Raw genomic sequence first — 22436 nt, 5'->3', positions numbered from 1 at the left:
GAAAGTACAGGGAGCCTTGGTGTGGCTTACAATAATGTGAATATTCAGAAGGATCCCATATGATTAGACTACAGTATGAGCAGTTATTCCTGGGTATGGTATCACTGGTGTGGGTGACAATGGAATGAGTATTTAGAAAGATCCAGAACTATCCAACAATATCTTACAGCATAACAAATTGCTGCAATAGCTGAAGGTTGAGGAAAGTACTTTTTAGTTTTTAAATGTGAAATGAGAAAACATCCCCCTTGCACAAGTGGGTTTGTTTTTAAATGTGTAATGGTAGAACATGCGCCCGCCTGCACAAGGTTGTGCTGTGACAGCTGTCATGAGACAAATTAGAGAAACTCCATCAAAGAGATAAGAATGCCATGTCAAATTCCTCTGTTGGATCTCAACAATAGTATGTGGTTATCACCATGTCGAAAGAGATAGTAGGCGACACAAATGACTTGAGCAAGACAACTGTTCTTCAAACAAAATAGCTTGATTTGATTAGGCATCTATATACAATATTTCTAGGTAGCTAGCTAATGAGTGACAAAACAGAGACAGGGAGAGGAAACGTCTGCTGTAAAACTACCCGTCACGTTACTCTTCACTAACACATTGCTTCCTGTCAAACATGACTCAATAGATATAACTAAGCAAACGTTTTACTTAGCCACGGTAACATTATTTTCAGTTTGCCATTTCATTAACCATATAAAACGTTAGTGACACTGGCAGGCATGCATTCCTAGGAAGTTATAACGTAGCTAGCTAACGTACACAAAGTGACAGTAAGAAAGTCAAAACAAAAGAATACCCCATTATGTGTAATATTGTGTTAACTAGCATCAATCATCTTGTGCCAACTGGCTCGGTGTTACCTGTCAATTCATTGATAGTTAGCTAACGTTAGCGAAATCACTATGGCTAGCTAACATGAGCAAACGTAAACTGGCCAATTGGGTTGATAAACTACAGAAGGTTTGTACCTAGGGAGCAACGCCATTGCAAAGTTTACAAGTCCCTGCCCGGTATAAATTGTCCACATACTCTTGCTACTTAATGCTACGATTAGAGGCCCAAGGTAAGCCTCGGTATTTCGTGCGCACTAACAGCCACAGCAGGAGGATGCGAATTGGGTTGGGCGACTGCAGACCGGTCCGAGGACGTGGAATGTCAACATCACACGGGTTCGTGAAAACTTGAAACTACTGACAACTCGAATCCAGAACAGAGTAACGTTTGAAAAAACTGTTATATTCGCTGTGAAATGAGAAATTCAAATGTGTACCTTTTTCTTGGCTGCGGCGAGTTTAATTTGCCTGCTCTGGTCGGCCATCCTTCCTGTCCGGTAGCGAACCGCACCACGTCAACAATTTGGGAACAGTCGGTGACGCGAGAAGGTATCTTGCCGCTAGGGGCGCAACAGCTCCCTCGGGAATACTTCAGAAGATGTTAATAACTAACCCAAAATAGTGGGCAGAGCCAAGCACGAGCCAGTGAGATTCTACTGACGCGTTCTAGCATGTATTTGCATATTTTCGCCCTTACACAGCTAAACACCATTTATTTTCAACGTTGGCAAAGAGTAAAGTACACGCTGTTTATAACAGATTTCAGTTTTGGGAACAGTAAACTGTATTGATATAAGCTAACTATCAATGAACTGACAGGTAGCACAAAGCTAGTCAGCACAATGATTGACATTACATAGAACGGGGTGTTCTATATTTACACTTGCTTACTGTTAAGACCCAGAGTCTCTTTTTCAAGGGAGACCTGGCCAAGAAGGCAGCAACAATCAATACATTATAGAATTAAATCGTATAACAATACAACATGATCCAGCCTATATCTCAATGTGTGTGAAACGCTTGATAGTGTATGTGATGTAGAGGCCTACTTTCTTGGGGACCTGAATATTGACTGGTTTTCATCAAACTGTCTGATCAAGAGAAGCTTCTCACTGTAATCAGTACCTGTAATCTGGTTCAGGTTATAAAACAATCTACCAGGGTGTTTACAAACACTACAGGAACAACATCATCCACATGTATTGATCACATTTGTGCTAATACTGTAGAACGTTGTTCTAAAGCTGTATCCGTAAGCATTGGATGCAGTGAACACAAAATAGTGGCTAAATCTAGGATAGCCAAAGCTCGAAAAGCTGGGCCTAAAATATTGTATAAGAGATCATACAAAATATTTTTGCTGTGACTCGTGGATTATGTTAAAAATATTTGCTGGTCTGATGTGATTAATAACAAACATCCAGATGCTGCACTTGTTTCTTCCAATTATAGATAAACATGCATCTGTAAGAACTATTAAGGTTCCATGGATTGATGAGAAATTGAAAAATTGTATGGTTGAAAGATGGGGCAAAAGGAGTGGCTAATAAGTCTGTCTGCGCATCTGATTGGCTGATTTACTGCAAATTGAGAAATTATGTGACCGAACTCAACAAAAAGTAGAAGAAACTGTATCATGAAGCCAAGATCAACATTTGAGTACTTTAAATGAAATTATGTGCAGAAAGACAAATTCAACTCCATATTTCATCAAATTAAATGGTTTATTCATCACAAAACCATTTGATGTTGCCAATTATTTTAATGATTACTTCATTAGCAAAGTGGGCAAACTTAGGCAGGAAATGCCAACAATTACATGAAAATGTAGGATTCTGAATGTACTGTTATGCTATATCAGAGTGGGATTATTAAACTGAACAACAATCAAGACAACACCAGGTAATCATACATTTTATAACAAAAAAACAATCAAAACCATAATTTTACACTATGGAGATAGCTAGTCAACAAAAGTGTGAAGAGAATTATCTTGAAAACATCCGGACAAGACTCTTAACTGTGTTTTTCTGAAACAGAACGGTCTGATGTCAATTCCGAGTTAGTCCGTGTGCTGAGAGAATTCCTTCAGAGCCCAACTCTTGGTGTCAATCTCCTGGCGCAGTCTGGAATATTCCTCAGCTAGAGCCTCAAATTCCTTGCCAAATATCTCAAAGGACGACAGTTTGCACTCCACAGACTGCTTCTCTAACTGGGAGGCATTCAGCTCCGTTTCCAGCTTCTCCCTGCAATGAAGACACACAAGAACAAGGACTGAGTGAGAGAGGCAGGTGTAACTACAATGAACAAAAATATAAAATGCAACAATTTCCAGATTTTACTGAGTTACAGTTCATACAAGGAAATCAGTCAATTGAAATAAATTCATTAGGCTCCAATCTATGGATTTCACATGGCTGAGAATACAGATATGGTCACAGATAGCTTTTTAAAAAGTGTGGGCGTGGATCAGAAAATCAGTCAGTATCTGACATGACCACCACTTGCCTCATGCAGCGCAACATCTCCTTCGTGTGGAGTTGATCAGGCTGTTGATTGTGGCCTGTTGTCTCACTCCTCTTCAATGGTTGTGTGAAGTTTCTGGATATTGGCGGGAACTCGAACATACTGTCGTACACATTCATCCAAAGCATCCCAAACATGCTGAATGGCCATGAAAGAACTGGGACATTTTCAGGTTCCAGGAATTGTTTACAGATCCTTGCGACATGGGGCCATGCATTATCATGCTGAAACATGAGGTGATGGCGGCAGATGAATGGCACAACAAGGGGCCTCAGGATCTCATCACGGTATCTCTGTGCATTCAAATTGTCGTAGATCAAATGCAATTGCGTTCATTGTCCGTAGCTAATGCATGCCCATAACATTCCACCATGGGGCACTCTGTTCACAACACTGACATTAACAAACCGCTCACCCACACAACGCCATACACGCTGGCTGCCATCTGCCCAGTACAGTTGAAACCAGGATTCATCCGTGAAGAGCACACTTGCATGCCAGTGGCCATCAAAGGTAAGCATCGGTTATGATGCCGAACTGAAGTCAGGTCAAGATTCTGGTGAGGACGACGAGCATGCAGATGAGATTCCCCGAGACGGTTCTGACAGTTTGTGCAGAAATTCCTGGTTATGCAAACCCACAGTTTCATCAGCTGTCCAGGTGGATGGTCTCAGACGATCCCACAGGTGAAGAAGCCGGATGTGGAGGTCCTGGGCTGGCGTGGTTATATGTCTGCAGGTGTTAAGCTAGTTGGACATACTGCCAAATTATCTAAAACTACGTTGGAGGCAGCTTAAGGTAGAGAAATTAACATTCAATTCTCTGGCAACAGCTTTGGTGGACATTCCTGCATTCAGTATGCCAACTGCACGCTCAGTCAACTTGTGACACAAACATTTCGCTACACCTGCAATAACATCTGCTGAACACGTGTATGTGACCAATACATTTGATTTGATCTGTGGCATTGTGTTGTGTGACACAACTACACATTTTAGAGTGGGCTTTCATTATCTCCAGCACAAGGTGCACCTGTGTAATGATCATGCTGTTTAATAAGCTTCTTGCTATGCCACACTTGTTAGGTGGATGGACTATCTTGGCAAAGGAGAAATGCTCACTAACAGGCTAACAAGCTTTTTGTGAGTATGGAATATTTCTGGGATCTTTTATTTCAACTCATTAAACATGGGACCAGCACTTTACATGTTGCGTTACATTTTTTGCTAGAAAAGACAGAAGCTAACTCCTTGATCCTGCTTTGTAGTATACCCCTCTGGTGTTGAGATCCCCAAGAGTGGTTGATATGATAATGACGTATTGAGTTGCTGGGCAGTGGAAGCATTTGACTCACCTTATTTTTTTATGGGCAGATATTGTGTCTGCTGTGTAGGTATCTAGCTGAATTTCCAACATCTCAGCTCTGTTGTGAAGACAGATAGTTAAGGAAATGTAAAATATACATGGAAACTGAACATTACTGATTGACATGTATGAAAAAGGAATTCCTAACACGGTGAATTGCATTTGAAGGATCCCAGTGTACAGTAGGCGTGTACACAGGGGAGACTATCGCACCTGATCTTCTGCATGATGATCTCACATTTGGCCTCAAAGTAATCAATCTTTTTCCTGTCCAGCTCTTTCTGGGCTTTCAGCCTGTGGTCCAGGATCAGAGACTGGAGAATCTGGATGCACCCTAACAGCTCCTGGAGAGAGAACACGTCGATTGTGAGTGAAGATCATAACATGTGAGACTAATATATCTAACCGTGTGGTGAGCTTCTCTTACAGAGAGGTAGCAGTGAGTCTGCCTTTGCAGCAGTGAGGCACTCTCACGGCTCTTCTCCTTCAGACTCTCTGCTCTTTTCCTTTCTCTCTCCAGGAGGCCAGACAAGTGAGACAGCTTCATGTTCTTCAGCCCTTCACTCTCATCCTCTGTCCAAGAAAGAAGAGGAGTGTTATGTTTCACAATTCACACAGGTGAGCTGCTATGCCATAAAGCCAAAAACTGCCACATTGTGCCATAAAGCTAAATAAATACTGCCACATTTGCTAATGCCTGTCAATGTCCATTACATAATAAGACACTCACACACAGTCAGAAGTAAGATCCTATATATACAGTGGGCTTCAAAATTACTGGCACCCTTGACTGGCAATGCACAAACAATATTTAAAAAATAAACAATATAATTATAGAGAAACTCAAAATACCAACATGTGAGAAATACTTTATTAATGTTTCAATGGAACCCACCAAAATAATTGATTGATTTCATTCAAAATCAACGTCTTCAAAATTATGGTTTCACAATTAATGGCACCCTTAAAGATTATTGTAAACAACATCTACCAAAATTAAACCAGGAATTAAATTCCACTTATTTATGTTCATCTAAGTCTTAAGGAACTATATTGAGGCCTTACCCTAGTGAAACGGGAAGTAATGTACGAAAAATGAGGTAACACGCATGCAATATCCTTTTGTCATCCAACACCACGAAGAAAAGAAAAGAACTGGCAGTTTAAAAGAGAATGATGGTCGTAGACCTTTATAAATCTGGTAATGGCAACAAGATCCACAAACCATGGAATATACCACTGAGCACTGTCAGGGCAATCATTTAAAAATTCTAAAGATATGGAACAGTTAAACCTCGTGGGTAGAGGACGCAAATGCATTTTGCCCCCAAGGATAGGGAGGATGCTGAGAAAAGCAACAAAATCCACAAGAATCACTGTGAAAGAATTGCAGGCCTTGGTGGCGTCTTGGGTTCACCAGGTTTCAAAAAGCACCATCAGACGCCACCTTCACAACAGGCTCTTTGGAAGGGTTGCCAGAAGAAAACCATTTCTGACCCCAAGACACAGACGCAAGCACTTGGAGTTTGCCAAACGTCATTTAAATTATGACTGGAAGAAGGTGCTCTGGTCAGATGAGACCAAAATTGAACGTTTTGGTCAGATACATTATCGGAATGTTTGGGGTTGAAACAGAGATGCTTACAAGGAGGCACCACATACCCACGGTGAAATATGGTGGTGGGTCAGTGATGTTTTGGGGCTGTTTTAATTCCAGATGTCCAGGGGCACTTGTTAAGATTGATGGCATAATGAATTCCACCAAGTATCAGGCAATTTTGGCTGACAATCTGGTTGCCTCTGCCAGAAGGCTGGGACTTGGCCGTTTTGGGTCAAGACAATGACCCAAAACATACCTCAAGTTCTGTGACAAAATCAATGTTCTGCCATGGCCATCTCAGTCACCGGACCTCAATCCAATCAAAAACCTGTGGGCTGAGTTGAAGAGGGCAGTTGATAAGTGCAAACCCAAGAATGTGAAGGATCTTGAAAGGATCTGCATAGATGAATGGTCCAAAATCCCTCCAAATATGTTCCTTAACCTTACAGGAAAAGACCTCATCCTGTTGTCCTTGTCAGAAGTGGTGGCACTAAGTACTAAATGAGGTGTGCAATAATTATGAAACCTTGATTTTGGTGAAATGTATTTTGTATTAAATAATTTTGGTTGGTTCCATTGACACATCAATCAAGTACAGTATTTCTCACATTGGTCATTTGAGTCTCTCTATATAATTATATTGTTTATATATTTTTAAGTATTGTTTGTGCATTGCCAGTCAGGGGTGCCAGTAATTTTGGAGCCCACTGTATATATAGGCTACATGTCTCCGTTTTGGTAAAAATCTGATGTCTCTTTACCCCATTCAGGCTGATAGTAGGAGAGGACGCTGAAACATTTCTTCTTCAGATGCTTTTCTAGTTCTCTAGGCAGTCGCTGTTTCATTTTCCATACATCCTGTTTAGAGAAACATGAATCGTTCTAAGAAAATAGTTCATAAAACATGTTTAGTTTGTGTGGGAATGAGAGCAGTTACCAGAGCTGTAGAGAAGCAGTGTGTGTGATAGTGTACCTAAATATGAAAAGCACTCGCACATCTGAGATTACTTGTTGCAGGTGGATGGGAATTATTAGATAATACCTTGAAAGAAAAGAAAAAAAACAATGCGCTTGCTAGTGCATCTAACATCCTCTAACTAGCTGTCTCGGCTCGAGCCATTAACTGTCCCTCTCCATCTTCGGGGGATGTAGCTTTCAAAGACTTGGCCTCTGTTGGTTGACCTTTCATGACATATTGCTGTTTTTTTTTCTTCTCTTGAACCGCTTTTAGATTCTATGAAAGCGCTACAGAAATGTAAATCAATTATTATTAACAGAGTTGAAGTATCAGGCTCACGGACAAAGAGTACATACCTGCTCTTGTGGCATCAGCTCGAGCACCTGTTGGGCACTCAGTCCTAGAACAGGGGGCTGGTCCTGGCTGGCGGTGGCACTCGGGTTCAGCTGCCTAACACACTGGGCCACCACCAGACACTGCTCCACAGTTTCATAGAACTACCAGGGGAAAACCAGAATTAAGTTTATTCTAAGATTATACAGTACTTTGAATGATCAATTTCAACTAAAGTAACATTTCGGGAAATCAAAGTCACACTGGGTGGTTAAACTTCAATAATGAACATCTTAGTTACAGTGCAGTCGGAAAGTATTCAAACCCCTTGACTTTTCCACATTGTTACATTACAGCCTTATTCTAAAATGGATTAAATTGTTTTGCCCCCTCAATCTACACAGCAAAAACAGGTTTAGGCAAATGTATTTACAATAAACTGATATATCACATTTACATAAGTATTCAGGCCCTTTACTCAGCGCTTTGTTGAAGAACCTTGAGCGGCGATAACAGCTTTAAGTCTTCTTGGGTATGACGCTACAAGCTTAGCACACCTGTATTTGGGGAGTTTCTTCCATTCCTCTCTGCAGATCCTCTCAAGTTCTGTCAGGTTGGATGGGGAGTAGCGCTGCATAGCTATTTTCAGGTTTCTCAAGAGATGTTCGATCGGGTTCAAATCTGGGCTCTGGCTGGGACACTCACGGACATTGAGACTTGTCCCGAAGACACTTCTGCGTTGTCTTGGCTGTGTGCTTAGAGTCGTTGTCCTGTTGGAAGCTGAACTTTCGCCCCAGTTTGAGGTTCTGAGTGCTCTGAAGCAGGTTTTCATCAATGACCTCTATGTACTTTGCTCAGTACATATTTCCTTCGATCCTGACTCATCTCCCAGTCCCTGAAAAACATCCCCACAGCATGATGCTAGCACCTCCATAGGGATGGTGCCAGGTTTCCTCCAGATGTGACGCTTGGCATTCAGGCCAAAGAGTTCAATCTTGGTTTCATCAGACCAGAGAATCTTGTTTCTCATGGTCTGATAATCCTTCAGGTGCCTTTAAGGAAACTCCAAGTTGGCTGTGCCTTTTACCGAGGAGTGGTTTTGATCTGGCCATCCTACCGTAAATGCCTGATTGGCGGAGTGCTGCATAGATGGTCTTCCTTCTGGAAGATTCTCCCATCTCCGCAGAGGAGCTCTACAACTCTGTCAGAGTGACCATCAGGTTCTTGATCACCTCCCTGACCAAGGCCCTTTGTCCCGATTGCTCAGTTTGGCCAAGCGGCCAGCTCTAGGAAGAGTCTTGGTGGTTCCAAACTTCTTCCATTTAAGAATGATGGAGGCCAATGTGTTCTTGGGGGCCTTCAATGCTGCAGAAATGTTTTGGTTACCCTTTACCAGAGCTGTGCCTCGACACAATCCTGTCTCAGAGCTCTATGGATAATTCCTTTGACCACATGCCTTGGTTTTTGCTCTGACATGCACTGTCAACTGTGGGACCTTATATAGACAGGTGTGAGCCTTTCCAAATCATGTCCAATCAATTGAATTGACCACAGGTGGACTCCAATCAAGTTGTAGAAACATCTCAAGGATGATCAATGGACACATGATGCCCTGAGCTCAATTTCGAGTCTATTCTAAAGGTATTTCTGAGACTGTGGCGAAGATAACCATTCCAACAGGACGACCCTAAGCACACAGCCAAGACAACGCAGGAGTGGTTTTGGGACAAGTCTCAATGTCATTGAGTGCCCCAGCCAGAGCCCGGACTTGAACCCAATTGAACATCTCTGGAGAAACCTGCAAAGCTCCACATCCAACCTGACAGAGCTTAAGAGGTTAAGAGGATCTGCAGAGAAACTCCCCAAATACAGTTGGGCCAAACTTGTTGCATCATACCCAAGAAGACTTGAGTCAAGGTTCTGAATACTTATGTAAATGTGATATTTCAGTTTTTTCTCTCTCCCCTAAACCTGTTTTTGCTTTGACATTATGGGGTATTGTGTGTAGATTGATGAAAACAACAACAAATTAATCCATTTTAAAATAAGGTTGTAACATAACAAAATGTGGAAAAAGCCAAAGGGTCTGAATAATTTCCAGATGCACTGTTTATCATTTTGCATTAATGAGTGTAAGCTAAAGGGATCATACTACTACTGCTACAGTAAGTGTACTGTGTGCTGCTCTGCTAGACATGCAACAAGAATAGAGCAGACTAGAGTTCTGTATAGCTGAGTCAATTGGGCAAAGAGTATTGTTCTGTATTGTACCGTGTCGTCCTCTGGGGCCACAGTGGAGTGATGCTTTCTGACACAGTGCTCCTGGATCATCTCCTGCAGTAGCCTGTACATGCTCTCTGAGCACAGCCAGCTAAGCCTCTGTGTCTGCAGGTCCCTCTCAGCCTGGATTTAAACAACAATCTCAGCCATTCCCACAACACACACCCTCACACAGTGTCGCCCCAAGTCCAAGACATGGTCTTAATATGGCAGCTCAAATGACAACACAGTGTAATAACAGTACAGTGTAATAACACAAGTCACAGTAATACATTTACATTTAAGTAATTTAGCAGACGCTCTTATCCAGAGCGACTTACAAATAGAAATGCAATTGTATTATTATGAGATGGGAGAATTTAATGCTCCTGGATGTACCAGCATGTTTAAATGTGAGCCTGAGCCAAGCATTTGTTTAAATATTATTATTATTATTTCTTCATTACTTTTACCCCTTTTTCTCAGTATCCAATTAGTAGGTAGTTAGTCTTGTCTCATCGCTGCAACTCCTATGCAACAACTATGGAATCGGGAGAGGCGAAGGTCGAGAGCTGTGCGTCCTCCGAAACACAACCCAACCAAGCCACACTGCTTCTTGACACAATGCCCACCTAACCCAGAAGCCAGCCGCACCAATGGGTCGGAGGAAACACTGTGGACCTGGCAACCGTGTCAGCGTGCACTGCGCCCGGCCCGCCACAGGAGTCGCTAGTGCGCGATGGGACAAGGACATCCCCGCCGGCCAAACCCTCACCTAACCCGGACGGCGCTGGGTCAATTGTGCCCCACCCCATGAGTCTCCCGGTCACGGCCGGCTGCGACAGAGCCAGGATTCAAACCCAGAATCTCTAGTGGCACAGGTAGCACTTCGACACAGTGTCTTAGACCACTGCACCACTCGGGAGGCCACTTGTTTAATTCTTACAATATGTCTTGATATACTAAGGTTTGGATAATTTGTTGATGATAAGTTGTGTGTGTGTCTGTGTAGTACCTTCTCCAGCTCTCTCTTCAGTGTGACAGTAAGGCCAGTGCGGTCCACATGCTGTGACAGCGTTGCCAGGAGCTTGCAGAATAGAGGATGCTGGGTCAGGTCTTCTTCTGTCAGCTGACACAGTGGGAATGAGGCAAGGACTGAAATACAAAGTTGTTACAGGAGAAAACGTGCATAATGATTATGGTTTGACGTATGCTACCTCCAGGATGACACTACCATACTTCTCAAATTACCAAAACAAAAAGTATAGACTCGACAGCTAAAAAGTAGGCGATATACACTATTGTGTGTTAATCCAGTTACTAACAATGACGAGAACATCAGAAATAGGCTAAAATATAGCTAAAACATCACTTGTCTTTATTGCAGGCTGATTGCAAGATGGAAAACCTTGTTGATGCAAGTCGTCTGCTTTTCCCAGTGATGGAACACTCGCAGAATCATCATACGTGGACATCATCACCTGACATACAAAGACGCTCCTGGATAAACGTAAGAAGCTAATAAAAAGAGTATATGATACCGGTCTACCGTTATCAAAAGCACACAAACTAGCCTAGCAAGCTAGCTAGCTGTCTTTTGTTGACAACGTTAGCTAGACGTCATCTGGTTCGTTGCAATAAAGCAGAAGATAGCTAATGTTAATCAGATTGTAACGGTTGTTTACACAGGGCGTAGCAGAACATATTGACAAAACAAAATAAAATCGTTGGCGACCAAACTTGGATGCAAATAACAATTGACTGAGCTGAGCCAGCAACTTCCTTCTCCAGCTCCCGCGCTTCTGTCCAAAGAGTCATCTGATTGGTTAACGCCACAAGGCATTCAGGGTAAAACAGGAAGGCAAATCATAACAGCAGCCCACAGTTCTGATAATACTTCAGTGCAGCCGACCCATCTCTGGTTACGTTCATATACACCTCAGGGGTTACATTTTTATCAGATATTAACATTTTTTTTTGTGAACAGATACAGAAACATGGCCTAGTTAAATAAAGGTTCTACATTAATATCCCCATGGTGTAACTAATGTACAATGATCTCACACCTGATGTAACAATAACTTTCCAGGAATTATATAACCATTATCACAAGAACATACATCTACTTCAGAGTATGTCTCATGTTATGCATAAACCATTGCAACATATTAGGGGTTAGGGGCTATGAGTAAAGCCTTGCTATTGTGGTAATTCCTTTCCACACACTTGCAATTAAGCTGATGTAACTAATGTACAATTTACCTGATGTAACAACTAACTTTGATTACCTTAGGCTTACTCCTTTATACCTTCTATGGCTTACTGACTTTTTTTTACACAGCTACAGTAAGATCATGTAGCTTTTGTTTTCTATTGTAATAACATGGTAATTATCATGTATTACCACTGCTTTACCATCATGTTTTACAATTCACAACGTGGAACTAGTTTCAGTTCACTACTTCCCCTACACATATAATATTAGGCTCGGGCCTACTGTATTGTAGTAGACACTAGATTATAGTGGTCCTGAAATTGGAAATGCCCCCCAAAAAACAGACATTTCAATGCACCAACTACATTTCAATGTACGACACCGGCATTCACATAATTGCGGTTAGACACATTGACAGGTAGCCTATCAGCATCGTATAGTAGAGCAAGAATCATTACGTTTACTTGACCAAACGTGTGCAAATCAGCAGAGGCCAGCATGCCTGGTGCTGCCAATGAACGCCTTCCAACGAACTGCTGTCTGACCAATGGGAAGCCTCCACGATGGGTAAGAAGTGACAGTTTATAAACAGAGAGCACATTTCATTTAAACGTAATTTTACCTTAAACTAGACATATTTAAAGAACGTAATCTGTAAAGCAAATACTTTCAATTGAGATAATCCCCAAAATAAGACGCCATCGAGTTCCTTTGTAAAGGTATGTAAAATTAAACTTTTTCGCTAAGAATGAAGACTTAAAAATGACATGTCCGGGGGGGTATTTCACTTGACCATACAGCTAAACATGGAGTGTTTAAAAAAAAAAAAAAAGACTTCACCTGTTCAATATGCTTCTGTCTGCTGTCAACTAGCGTGTTTGAAAATGGTTAACCAGCTAACGTTAGTTGTGCACGCCGTGTCTCAAATTGATCATGCAGCTGTCTAACGTTAACCACTAGTTAGCTGTTAACTAACATTACCTTTTTGGTAAATTGAGTTTGTATTTGAGCATTTTGCGTTCTCATTCATTTGGGCTCCTCTCCCCTGTAACTATTCCCCACGTCGTTGGTGTAAGTGAGAATGTGTTCAGTCAACTTACCTGGTAAAATAAAAAATGACCGGCATTCTTGGGCTCCACGCATATATGTGCTGCTCTGTGAGTCTTCGATGTCTCATTTGACACACTTCAACATGCACGTTAGCTCATTCCGTTAGCTGTATAAGAATGACAGGCCTACACCGTGTACTGAGTAATACTAATTGTCATGACTTTTTTAATTCCCAGAACTTAAAAGAGTTGCGTGAACACGCAGAATAGAGATGAGGCTTCTTCTGTGTGTAGTTCTGCTGGTCACGGGCAGCGTGTTTGCCGATGATGACGACAAGAGGGAAAGCGTTGGGACCGTGATTGGAATCGACTTGGGGACCACCTATTCCTGGTAAGAATTCATTTAGTAGTGAAGGGCAAATTAATCTTTACACTCATGCTCAATCATTTGGTTAAATGACTATCATTTCTTGAAGTGAGGTGGTTGATACTTTCCATGCTTATTTCTCATCCATACTTCTCCTTTTCCAGTGTTGGTGTGTTCAAGAATGGCCGTGTTGAGATCATTGCAAACGACCAGGGAAACCGCATCACCCCATCGTATGTGGCCTTCACCGCTGAGGGGGAGCGTCTGATCGGTGACGCAGCCAAGAACCAGCTCACCTCCAACCCCGAGAACACAGTCTTTGACGCAAAGAGACTGATTGGCCGCGCCTGGACCGATTCCGCTGTGCAGCATGACATCAAGTACTTCCCCTTCAAGGTGAGCTTAACAAACACACTCCTGCCCAATAGCCTGAACACTGTAACTATGCAAATTACTACTTATTCAGCATATAACTATGCTGAAGTAGTGCAGATTGATTTTAGAGTAGATGCTTAACTGTAGCTACTTTAATCCAATAGGTTATCGAGAAGAAGAGCAAGCCCCATATTCAGGTGGACATTGGTGGTGGTCAGCTGAAGACCTTTGCTCCAGAGGAGATCTCTGCCATGGTTCTCACCAAGATGAAGGAAACTGCTGAGGCTTACCTGGGAAAGAAGGTCACACATGCTGTGGTCACTGTACCCGCCTACTTCAATGATGCCCAGCGTCAGGCCACCAAGGATGCTGGACTCATCGCTGGCCTAAAAGTCATGAGGATCATCAACGAGCCGTAAGTGTGTCTTCACAATGCAGGAACTGAAATAACATTACACGGACTAGTCCAATATTTCTTTAAATTACTCAATATTTGCCAAGACCATGCTAACATCTGTTCTCCTCTCTATTCCAGAACCGCAGCAGCTATTGCCTATGGCCTGGACAAGAAGGACGGTGAGAAGAACATCCTGGTGTTCGACCTGGGCGGTGGTACCTTTGACGTGTCTCTCCTGACCATCGACAACGGTGTGTTTGAGGTGGTGGCCACCAATGGCGACACCCACCTGGGAGGAGAGGACTTTGACCAGCGCGTCATGGAGCACTTCATCAAGCTGTACAAGAAGAAGACCGGCAAGGATGTGCGCAAGGATAACCGTGCTGTGCAGAAGCTGCGTCGTGAGGTGGAGAAGGCCAAGAGAGGCCTGTCTGCCCAGCACCAGGCCCGCATTGAGATCGAGTCCTTCTTCGATGGAGAGGACTTCTCAGAGACCCTGACCCGTGCTAAGTTTGAGGAGCTCAACATGGTGAGTTGGTCCTCTTAGTGACATCACGTACAACAGTCAAGACACTGCTGGCCCACTGACATTGGAATATCCAACTAAAATGATCACATTCATGTTCCACTTAATTGAACCTCATTAATTTGCCATTTTTGTCTTTCAGGACCTGTTCCGTTCCACCATGAAGCCTGTGCAGAAGGTGATGGAGGACTCTGACCTGAAGAAGACCGACATTGACGAGATTGTCCTGGTGGGCGGCTCCACTCGTATCCCCAAGGTTCAGCAGCTGGTGAAGGAGTTTTTCAATGGCAAGGAGCCCTCCAGGGGCATCAACCCTGACGAGGCTGTGGCCTACGGCTCTGCCGTGCAGGCTGGAGTGCTGTCTGGAGAGGAGGACACAAGTGGGTCTTGGTCAATGTGCTGACACCTCTGCCTAAACTGAGCATAATGTATGAAGTGCATGGCATCTTCGCATTTCATTCTTTGTTTTTACATAAGGAAATGTAGGCTAGATGTTTCATGTCCAATTATGTATATCATAGCAGCTACATTTTCTATCACAACTAATGGTTTGCTGTCCATCAGGTGACATTGTTCTTCTGGATGTGTGCCCCCTGACCCTGGGTATTGAGACTGTGGGAGGAGTCATGACCAAGCTCATCCCCAGAAACACTGTGGTGCCAACCAAGAAGTCCCAGATATTCTCCACTGCCTCTGACAACCAGCCCACCGTCACCATCAAAGTTTACGAGGGTAAGCGCCTTTGATTCATCACTGCCCTTTGAAGCGACCTTCACTAATGATGGGCGTGGCAATTTTACACAACTTTGGCTCGGTTTCTAATTTTCTACTTCCCTCTTCCTCCAGGTGAACGTCCCCTGACCAAAGACAACCACCTGCTGGGTACCTTTGACCTGACTGGTATCCCCCCCGCACCCCGGGGTGTGCCCCAGATCGAGGTCACCTTCGAGATTGACGTCAATGGCATCTTGCGCGTCACAGCCGAGGACAAGGGAACGGGCAACAAGAACAAGATCACCATCACCAACGACCAGAATCGTCTGACGCCTGAGGACATTGAGCGGATGGTCAACGATGCAGAGCGCTTTGCCGATGAGGACAAGAAGTTGAAGGAGCGCATTGATGCCCGCAATGAGCTTGAAAGCTATGCCTACTCGCTCAAGAATCAGGTCGGTGATAAGGAGAAGCTGGGAGGCAAGCTCTCTCCCGAGGACAAGGAAGCCATAGAGAAAGCAGTAGAGGAGAAGATTGAGTGGATGGAGTCTCACCAAGATGCTGAGTTGGAGGACTTCCAGGCCAAGAAGAAGGAGCTGGAAGAGGTGGCGCAGCCCATCATCAGCAAACTTTACGGAAGTGCAGGCGGTCCCCCTACTGAGGGAGAGGCAGAGGGGGATCAGGATCAAAAGGATGAGTTGTAAAGGCTGTCTTGAGGGTCTCCACAGCCTACATGAGCAACTCTCTGCTTTCTGTTCTATTGCCCCTTGCCTCTCTGGTAGTGGCACAGATGTACATATTGGACTCATTGGACTCAAATGTTGAGCTGAAATGCAACCATGATGAATCTGCTGGAAAGACTTCGGAAATATTGTTTAGAAGTGAGATGTTCACTTCGCTGTGTGGCGGAGGTATAGTCAGCCTGGATTCGAGGCTCGCTGCTGTTCTCAGGCAGTTTGACAATGGGTTCTCCAGGGGAAGGGGTTGGGCGGTTGGTTCTGGGTGACAGGGTAACTGACATGTTCCCAAGCAATGTTAACAAGTTATTTATTGAATCTGGTCGTTGTAGAAAATCCTTTCTACTGTTAAGACAGTGAAATAATACATGTTTGATACAAATGTCTTTGCTTTGCCTCTATTCATCTGCATCAATTTACACATGACCACAAACTTGTAACCCTGAAGGTAGCCTAGATGTTGGAGCGTTGGGCCAGCAGTCAAAAGGTTGCTAGTTCGACTACCTGTGAGAAGACAGCCCCTGCGCAAGGCAGTTACCTCTAATTGCTCCAGGGTTGTGATGATGATGGCAGGTCCTGGCTGTGACCCTTCTGAGGGTGAGTGGGTTGGGATATGCAAAAGACACATTTCCAATTCGCACTTGTGTGGTTATACATACCTGTACATGTGTGAAATGGGACAAATAAGCACCCACCACATTTGTAACTGTCCATAAGTAACATTGGCTGTGTGCAGCAGGTCTGTCCATCACCTCTGACCACAGAACATCAGTTAATTTCCCGATTGATTCTTTATTGAATTGCCACTTGTGGACACCCGGCAGGTGCTTGCTTTTTATAACTTATACCTTAGCAACGCAACATGGCGATCTTGAGTTGCGGGGCTTCACATGCCTGGACATTTTGCATAGCTACTTGCAGCTATGTACGTAGGGTATAAACTAAGCTTTACTCCTAGTGTTGAACCAACATGTCATTGGATGTGCAGCCTGTGCATAGGGTTGGCTGTTTTTAGAGGTACTGCCTTTGAATAGCATTGAATCCCTATGAAAACTGCCTACGGCACGAGTCAGTTATTCTAGTGTCAAAATTGACTAGTGTAAATAGGAATTTGTCAGGCTTGTCAAATGGAGTTTGGGATATTAAGTGTGAGGTTGAGTTTTGATTTGAAGATGTCCATTTGCCCACTAACATGGGGTGAACGCGCTCTATTCAATTGGCAGGGAGACAGACCTGCCTGACTGTTTACATGAGACACGTCACACATTTTATTTGAGAAATAGTGTACCAAACACCTTTGGCTGCGCAACTAAAACATCCTCAGCAAGAATTGCAAAAATAAATTACAGATTTCAGAAAGTGAAGTAAGCGTTTGTGTCATGGCGACAAAGCTCATTAAGCATATGCAGAATTGACCATGAAACACACCAGACGTTTCCAATGCAACAGAAAAACAGTGGCTCTAGAAAAAATGTGGGGAATGTTTTTTTTTTTTTTTTTTTTTTTTTCAAAGTCCATGTTGAAAGAAGCACTACGTTAAGCACAATTATTGGCCATTCAATACTTGCACTGTTTCTACCTGCACACAGCATTTTCTAGAGCAGTATTTATGTCATGTTAGGAGTTACAACAGTCACTGTGAAGTCACTGGGAAGCTGTAGTGTCCCTGATGCTGGGGAGGTCTGGGCCCCCTCCACTGCTGCCCTCAGGCCTCACTCTCCAGGGCAGTACACACATGGAGTGGTCCAGTCTGTTGTGTGTCAGGTCCCCTTCAAACCTCAGCAGGGTCCAGTGTCTTGTCTGCACAGGATGGGAAGAGTTTAACAAAGTGCTCAAGGTGCATCAGTATTACAAAACAGTAAAGGTTTAAATAATGCATTATCTCCATATAGGATACATGCGTCAATGTATTATTACCTCAGAGTATAACCACATTAATTACACAATCTAAAGTAGATGTTAGCCTCACCACACTGAAATCTGGACATTACGTTGCTGTCCCCTTCTGAGGTCATCTCTCCAAAGATGTAGATGTTTATTCACAGGGCTACAGCTGAGTGGGCAGCCACCCTTGGGAGGATATCTCCATTACCTTGGACCTTCTCCCTCATCATACTGCCAAGAGGAAGTATAGCAACCAAAAGCAGTAGTTAACAGGACCAGCCGTAACACTTCTCAGGCCCAACATTGAATTATACATTTCAACAGAGGACACAATATAATACAACTACAGCAGGACCACGTTCTTCATGTGTATGTATGACTGTTGAATACTTTCTGGTATCCAAAGAGTACATGTTGTAGTGGAGCTTCTCTCTTGCCATTAATTCATGGATATAGAGTTTAGAACCCACTGCTGCCACCAAGTGGTCAAGTCTAGGAGGAGCATGTCAGCCCTGTGTCTGGCTGAGAGCAGGGGCAGGAAACTACAAACCGAGACAGAGGAAAACACGACATATCTCCTCCTACAGCCATGTTCAGTAGGTACTTTCTGAAAGATTAAAATATGGGAGGCCCACCAGCTGGTTGACTCTGTACTACTGAGCCATTGATACACATTTGGACTGGTTCTTCTGTGACTACTGTGTGAATGTGTTGTATTGGCAGAATTATTACATTTACATTACATTTAAGTCATTTAGCAGACGCTCTTATCCAGAGCGACTTACAAATTGGTGCATTCACCTTATGACATCCAGTGGAACAGCCACTTTACAATAGTGCATCTAAATCTTTTAAGGGGGGTGAGAATGATTACTTTATCCTATCCTAGGTATTCCTTAAAGAGGTGGGGTTTCAGGTGTCTCCGGAAGGTGGTGATTGACTCCGCTGTCCTGGCGTCGTGAGGGAGTTTGTTCCACCATTGGGGAGCCAGAGCAGCGAACAGTTTTGACTGGGCTGAGCGGGAACTGTACTTCCTCAGTGGTAGGGAGGCGAGCAGGCCAGAGGTGGATGAACGCAGTGCCCTTGTTTGGGTGTAGGGCCTGATCAGAGCCTGGAGGTACTGAGGTGCCGTTCCCCTCACAGCTCCGTAGGCAAGCACCATGGTCTTGTAGCGGATGCGAGCTTCAACTGGAAGCCAGTGGAGAGAGCGGAGGAGCGGGGTGACGTGAGAGAACTTGGGAAGGTTGAACACCAGACGGGCTGCGGCGTTCTGGATGAGTTGTAGGGATTTAATGGCACAGGCAGGGAGCCCAGCCAACAGCGAGTTGCAGTAATCCAGACGGGAGATGACAAGTGCCTGGATTAGGACCTTTATTATAATTATAAATGTATGTCCAACCTGTGTCGAAGACGTGAGGCTTGGGGTCCGAGATACAGCTGAAGTCGGAAGTTTACATACACCTTAGCCAAATACATTTAACCTCAGTTTTAAAAAATTCCTGACATTTAATCATAGTAAAAATTCCCTGGCTTAGGTCAGTTAGGATCACCACTATTTTAAGAATATGAAATGTCAGAATAATAGTATAGAGTGATCACATTCCCAGTGGGTTAGAAGTTTACATAAACTCAATTAGTATTTGGTAGCATTGCCTTTAAATTGTTTAACTTGGGTCAAACGTTTCGGGTAGCCTTCCACAAGTTTACCACAATAAGTTGGGTGAATTTTGTCCCATTCCTCCTGACAGAGCTGGTGTAACTGAGTCAGGTTTGTAGGCCTCCTTGCTCGCACACGCTTTTTCAGTTCTGCCCACAAATGTTCTATATGATTGAGGTCAGTTGCTTTGTGATGGCCACTCCAATACCTTGACTTTGTTGTCCTTAAGCCATTTTGGCACTACTTTGGAAGTATGCTTGGGGGTCATCGTCCATTTGAAATACCCATTTTACGACCAAGCTTTTACCTCTTGACTGATGTACTGAGATGTTGCTTCAATATATCCACATCATTTTCTTTCCTCATGATGCCATCTATTTTGTGAAGTGCATCAGTCCCTCTTCCAGCAAAGCACCCCCACAACATGATGCTGCCACCCCCGTGCTTCACAGTTGGCCTCTATCATTCTCTATGATCTGAACAATGTGTACCAGTGTAAACTACCTTGCCAGCGCTGTTGTCATGGATGTCTGGTGTGTACAGTCTGTGTACTGTGCCAACATCACCACATGAGGTCGGTGTTGCTGCATTATACAAACACCTCAATGTACCCCCTTACACATGAGGAGAACTGAATCCTCATTGACTGGACTGAGAGCGAGACTATGGCTTTGGAAGTTGATGGCAATTGTTTATCCAAGTCTCTCTCTCTCACACACACACACACACACACACACACACACACAATATCTGTCAAATCTAGTCTCCGCTCTCTGTCCAGACATTGATGCTATTTGAATGACGCAGTGTCATTGACAGTGTAGTGACGTCAATCTCCCAAAATGCCCTTTCAATTCAGCTGCTCTATGTGAGTCTTAATTAGATCATGTCATTGAGTGTGGATTTGCCAGGCCAGACCCAGCCATGAAGGGGCCACTGTCATATACATCAGGCACACCTCGCCCAAGACCCATTCTTTATTCCTCCCTCACTTTAAGTTCAGTGGGGTTGCCTTGATTTAGGCGGGGTTATTTTGGCTTCTGCATTTATCTGCATCTTCCACGCTCTCTACCTAGACGAGAGAGGCTGAATGACGTGGAGCCCTTCTGGCCAGTTGTGTGTGTGTGTAACATGTGCTCTTGTGGGTTGTGTGTGAGAGTGAACTGTATTTGTATGTGTGTATGTAACATTGCAGAAGTGTTTGTCTCTAATCATTTCTACAAGAGTATATTTTTTAATATATTTATTTTTATATGCAGTGGCACGTGTTCTGGGCCTACTTCTGCAGTACACTGTAAACATAAAGGCAACATGGGTGAGTTAATAATACTAATAATCAAACAAAATTCAGCATATTTTAACTTGGAATATGGACGTCCACTATTCATCGCATTCTCTTAATAGATTTGAATCATTTGGTAATACAATTTCCCACTTTTGGAACATAGAGGCTAGTTGAACTGTAGAGAGAGAGAGATGATCATCGATCAGAGACAGTACTAGCCTAGAAGTAGCCTAGAAGCCTAACACCTACTAAGGCTATTGGAGACAGAGGATGGTTGTGCTGTCTCTCTGTTTCTCCTGGAGAAGTTGGGTGGGCGGGGGAAAAGACAGACACTCAGAAGAACGGAGCCGCAGCCAGCCATGCCTATTCATCTCCACACAGCCTCACCCGGGGCAAGTGCCTGTGCTGGGCTTTGAATCTATAGAGCTTTGCTATGCTCGCTGTTGCACTCTGGTCTTGACTCTTGACAACACCTGACCTACTCCTTAGGGTAAGAGACTTGACTGTGTAAGTCCCCAGTTTCCCAAAGTGTCACTCACTACCCAGCCATGTCTTACAGAGGGAACCGGGCTGACAGAGGAGAGAGACACAGAGTAGAGAGACACAGAGTAAAGATAGTGGGATATAGTTTTGAACCAGGTCTGACATCTTCCTTTCCACCCTCAGATGTATTTCTTCTCACAATATCAAGGAGGCAAGAAAGAAAGTGCCACAATATGCATGAATTTAGGGGGATTTAGTTTGAGATTAATTACAAGATATGACAATGACTAGATATGGCAGCCAGAAAGTCTATCTTAAATTCAATTCATTATAGTTCTGGAGAATCTTGACATTGTTGACATCCTTTTTCCGATCCTTCCCTGTCTAATTCTTGACACGAGATGACATGAGATAGCTGCTGGGGATATCCTGTGACTACCCAGCCAGACTCAGGGGGATGTCTGAGTCTATTCCCAGAGATAGACTCTGTCCTGGACTGTGCTTATTCCCCCTCCCCCAGCACAGTGAGGTTGTCAGGAGAGGGGAGTGAGGAGAGGTGAGGCTGCAGAAAGGTATGTCCTACATATGAGTATTTTGTGTGTATGTGTGTTACGGTGGCTATACGGGTTATGGTGTTAGTACTGGGGTGGGACTATGTACAGTAGTGAGCCAGTGAGAAAGGAGGCTGCATGCATTGTGAGTCATCTGTGTCCCTGTAAAGCTCTTCATCTCTCCATTAAATTAAGAGCTGGCTTTATTCTGATACCTTCTGGAGGAAACAGCCTGGTAATTGGGATTAGTAGGGACCACTGGGACCACTTATTAGACCACTGGTGCTGTACTGGGCGAGCTGGGAAAATA

General features: G+C 43.7%; 3 protein-coding genes across 11 annotated transcripts in view; 1 reads left to right on the top strand and 2 right to left on the bottom strand.

Annotated features, from left to right (window-relative positions):
- Window positions 1-1428, bottom strand: part of LOC118387530 (golgin subfamily A member 2-like) — a 28505-nt gene extending 27077 nt beyond the window's left edge. The window contains exon 1 of one of the 4 annotated variants that reach the window (XM_035775969.2): window positions 1283-1428. In XM_035775969.2, the coding sequence (XP_035631862.1) occupies window positions 1283-1330 (48 nt within the window). In that variant the 5' untranslated portion in view covers window positions 1331-1428. The remainder of the gene's footprint in view (window positions 1-1282) is intronic. The other 3 variants (XM_052459856.1, XM_035775971.2, XM_035775970.2) reach the window with 3 other exon arrangements.
- Window positions 1429-2550: 1122 nt separating this feature from the next.
- On the bottom strand, window positions 2551-13348 carry LOC118387533 (HAUS augmin-like complex subunit 4). Of its 3 annotated transcripts, none has more exons than XM_035775979.2 (9): window positions 13202-13348; window positions 10902-11041; window positions 9899-10030; window positions 7651-7791; window positions 7098-7194; window positions 5164-5309; window positions 4950-5080; window positions 4726-4794; window positions 2551-3091 (listed from the first exon to the last, which is right to left on the bottom strand). In XM_035775979.2, exons 1-9 carry the CDS (start codon window positions 13242-13244, stop codon window positions 2908-2910), a joined length of 1083 nt encoding a protein of 360 aa, XP_035631872.1. In that variant the 5' UTR covers window positions 13245-13348; the 3' UTR covers window positions 2551-2907. The 3 variants fall into 3 exon arrangements, with proteins under 3 accessions (XP_035631872.1, XP_035631870.1, XP_035631871.1); XM_035775977.2 differs by lacking the exon at window positions 13202-13348 and adding an exon at window positions 11259-11934; XM_035775978.2 differs by lacking the exon at window positions 13202-13348 and adding an exon at window positions 11295-11922.
- On the top strand, window positions 12649-16652 carry LOC118387532 (endoplasmic reticulum chaperone BiP-like). 4 transcript variants are annotated; one of them, XM_035775975.1, is made up of 8 exons: window positions 12649-12668; window positions 13388-13541; window positions 13682-13913; window positions 14057-14307; window positions 14428-14818; window positions 14958-15195; window positions 15380-15547; window positions 15662-16652. In XM_035775975.1, exons 2-8 carry the CDS (start codon window positions 13423-13425, stop codon window positions 16231-16233), a joined length of 1971 nt encoding a protein of 656 aa, XP_035631868.1. In that variant the 5' UTR covers window positions 12649-12668; window positions 13388-13422; the 3' UTR covers window positions 16234-16652. The 4 variants fall into 4 exon arrangements, with proteins under 4 accessions (XP_035631868.1, XP_035631867.1, XP_035631869.1 ...); XM_035775974.2 differs by lacking the exon at window positions 12649-12668 and adding an exon at window positions 12671-12820; XM_035775976.2 differs by lacking the exon at window positions 12649-12668 and adding an exon at window positions 13153-13172.
- Window positions 16653-22436: the final 5784 nt, after the last annotated feature.

This window comes from Oncorhynchus keta, chromosome 13 (genome assembly GCF_023373465.1).
Source record: "Oncorhynchus keta strain PuntledgeMale-10-30-2019 chromosome 13, Oket_V2, whole genome shotgun sequence".
NCBI lineage: Eukaryota > Metazoa > Chordata > Actinopteri > Salmoniformes > Salmonidae > Oncorhynchus > Oncorhynchus keta.
Note: the sequence above shows the minus strand (reverse complement) of the source record. Positions and strands in the feature narration are given on the sequence as shown.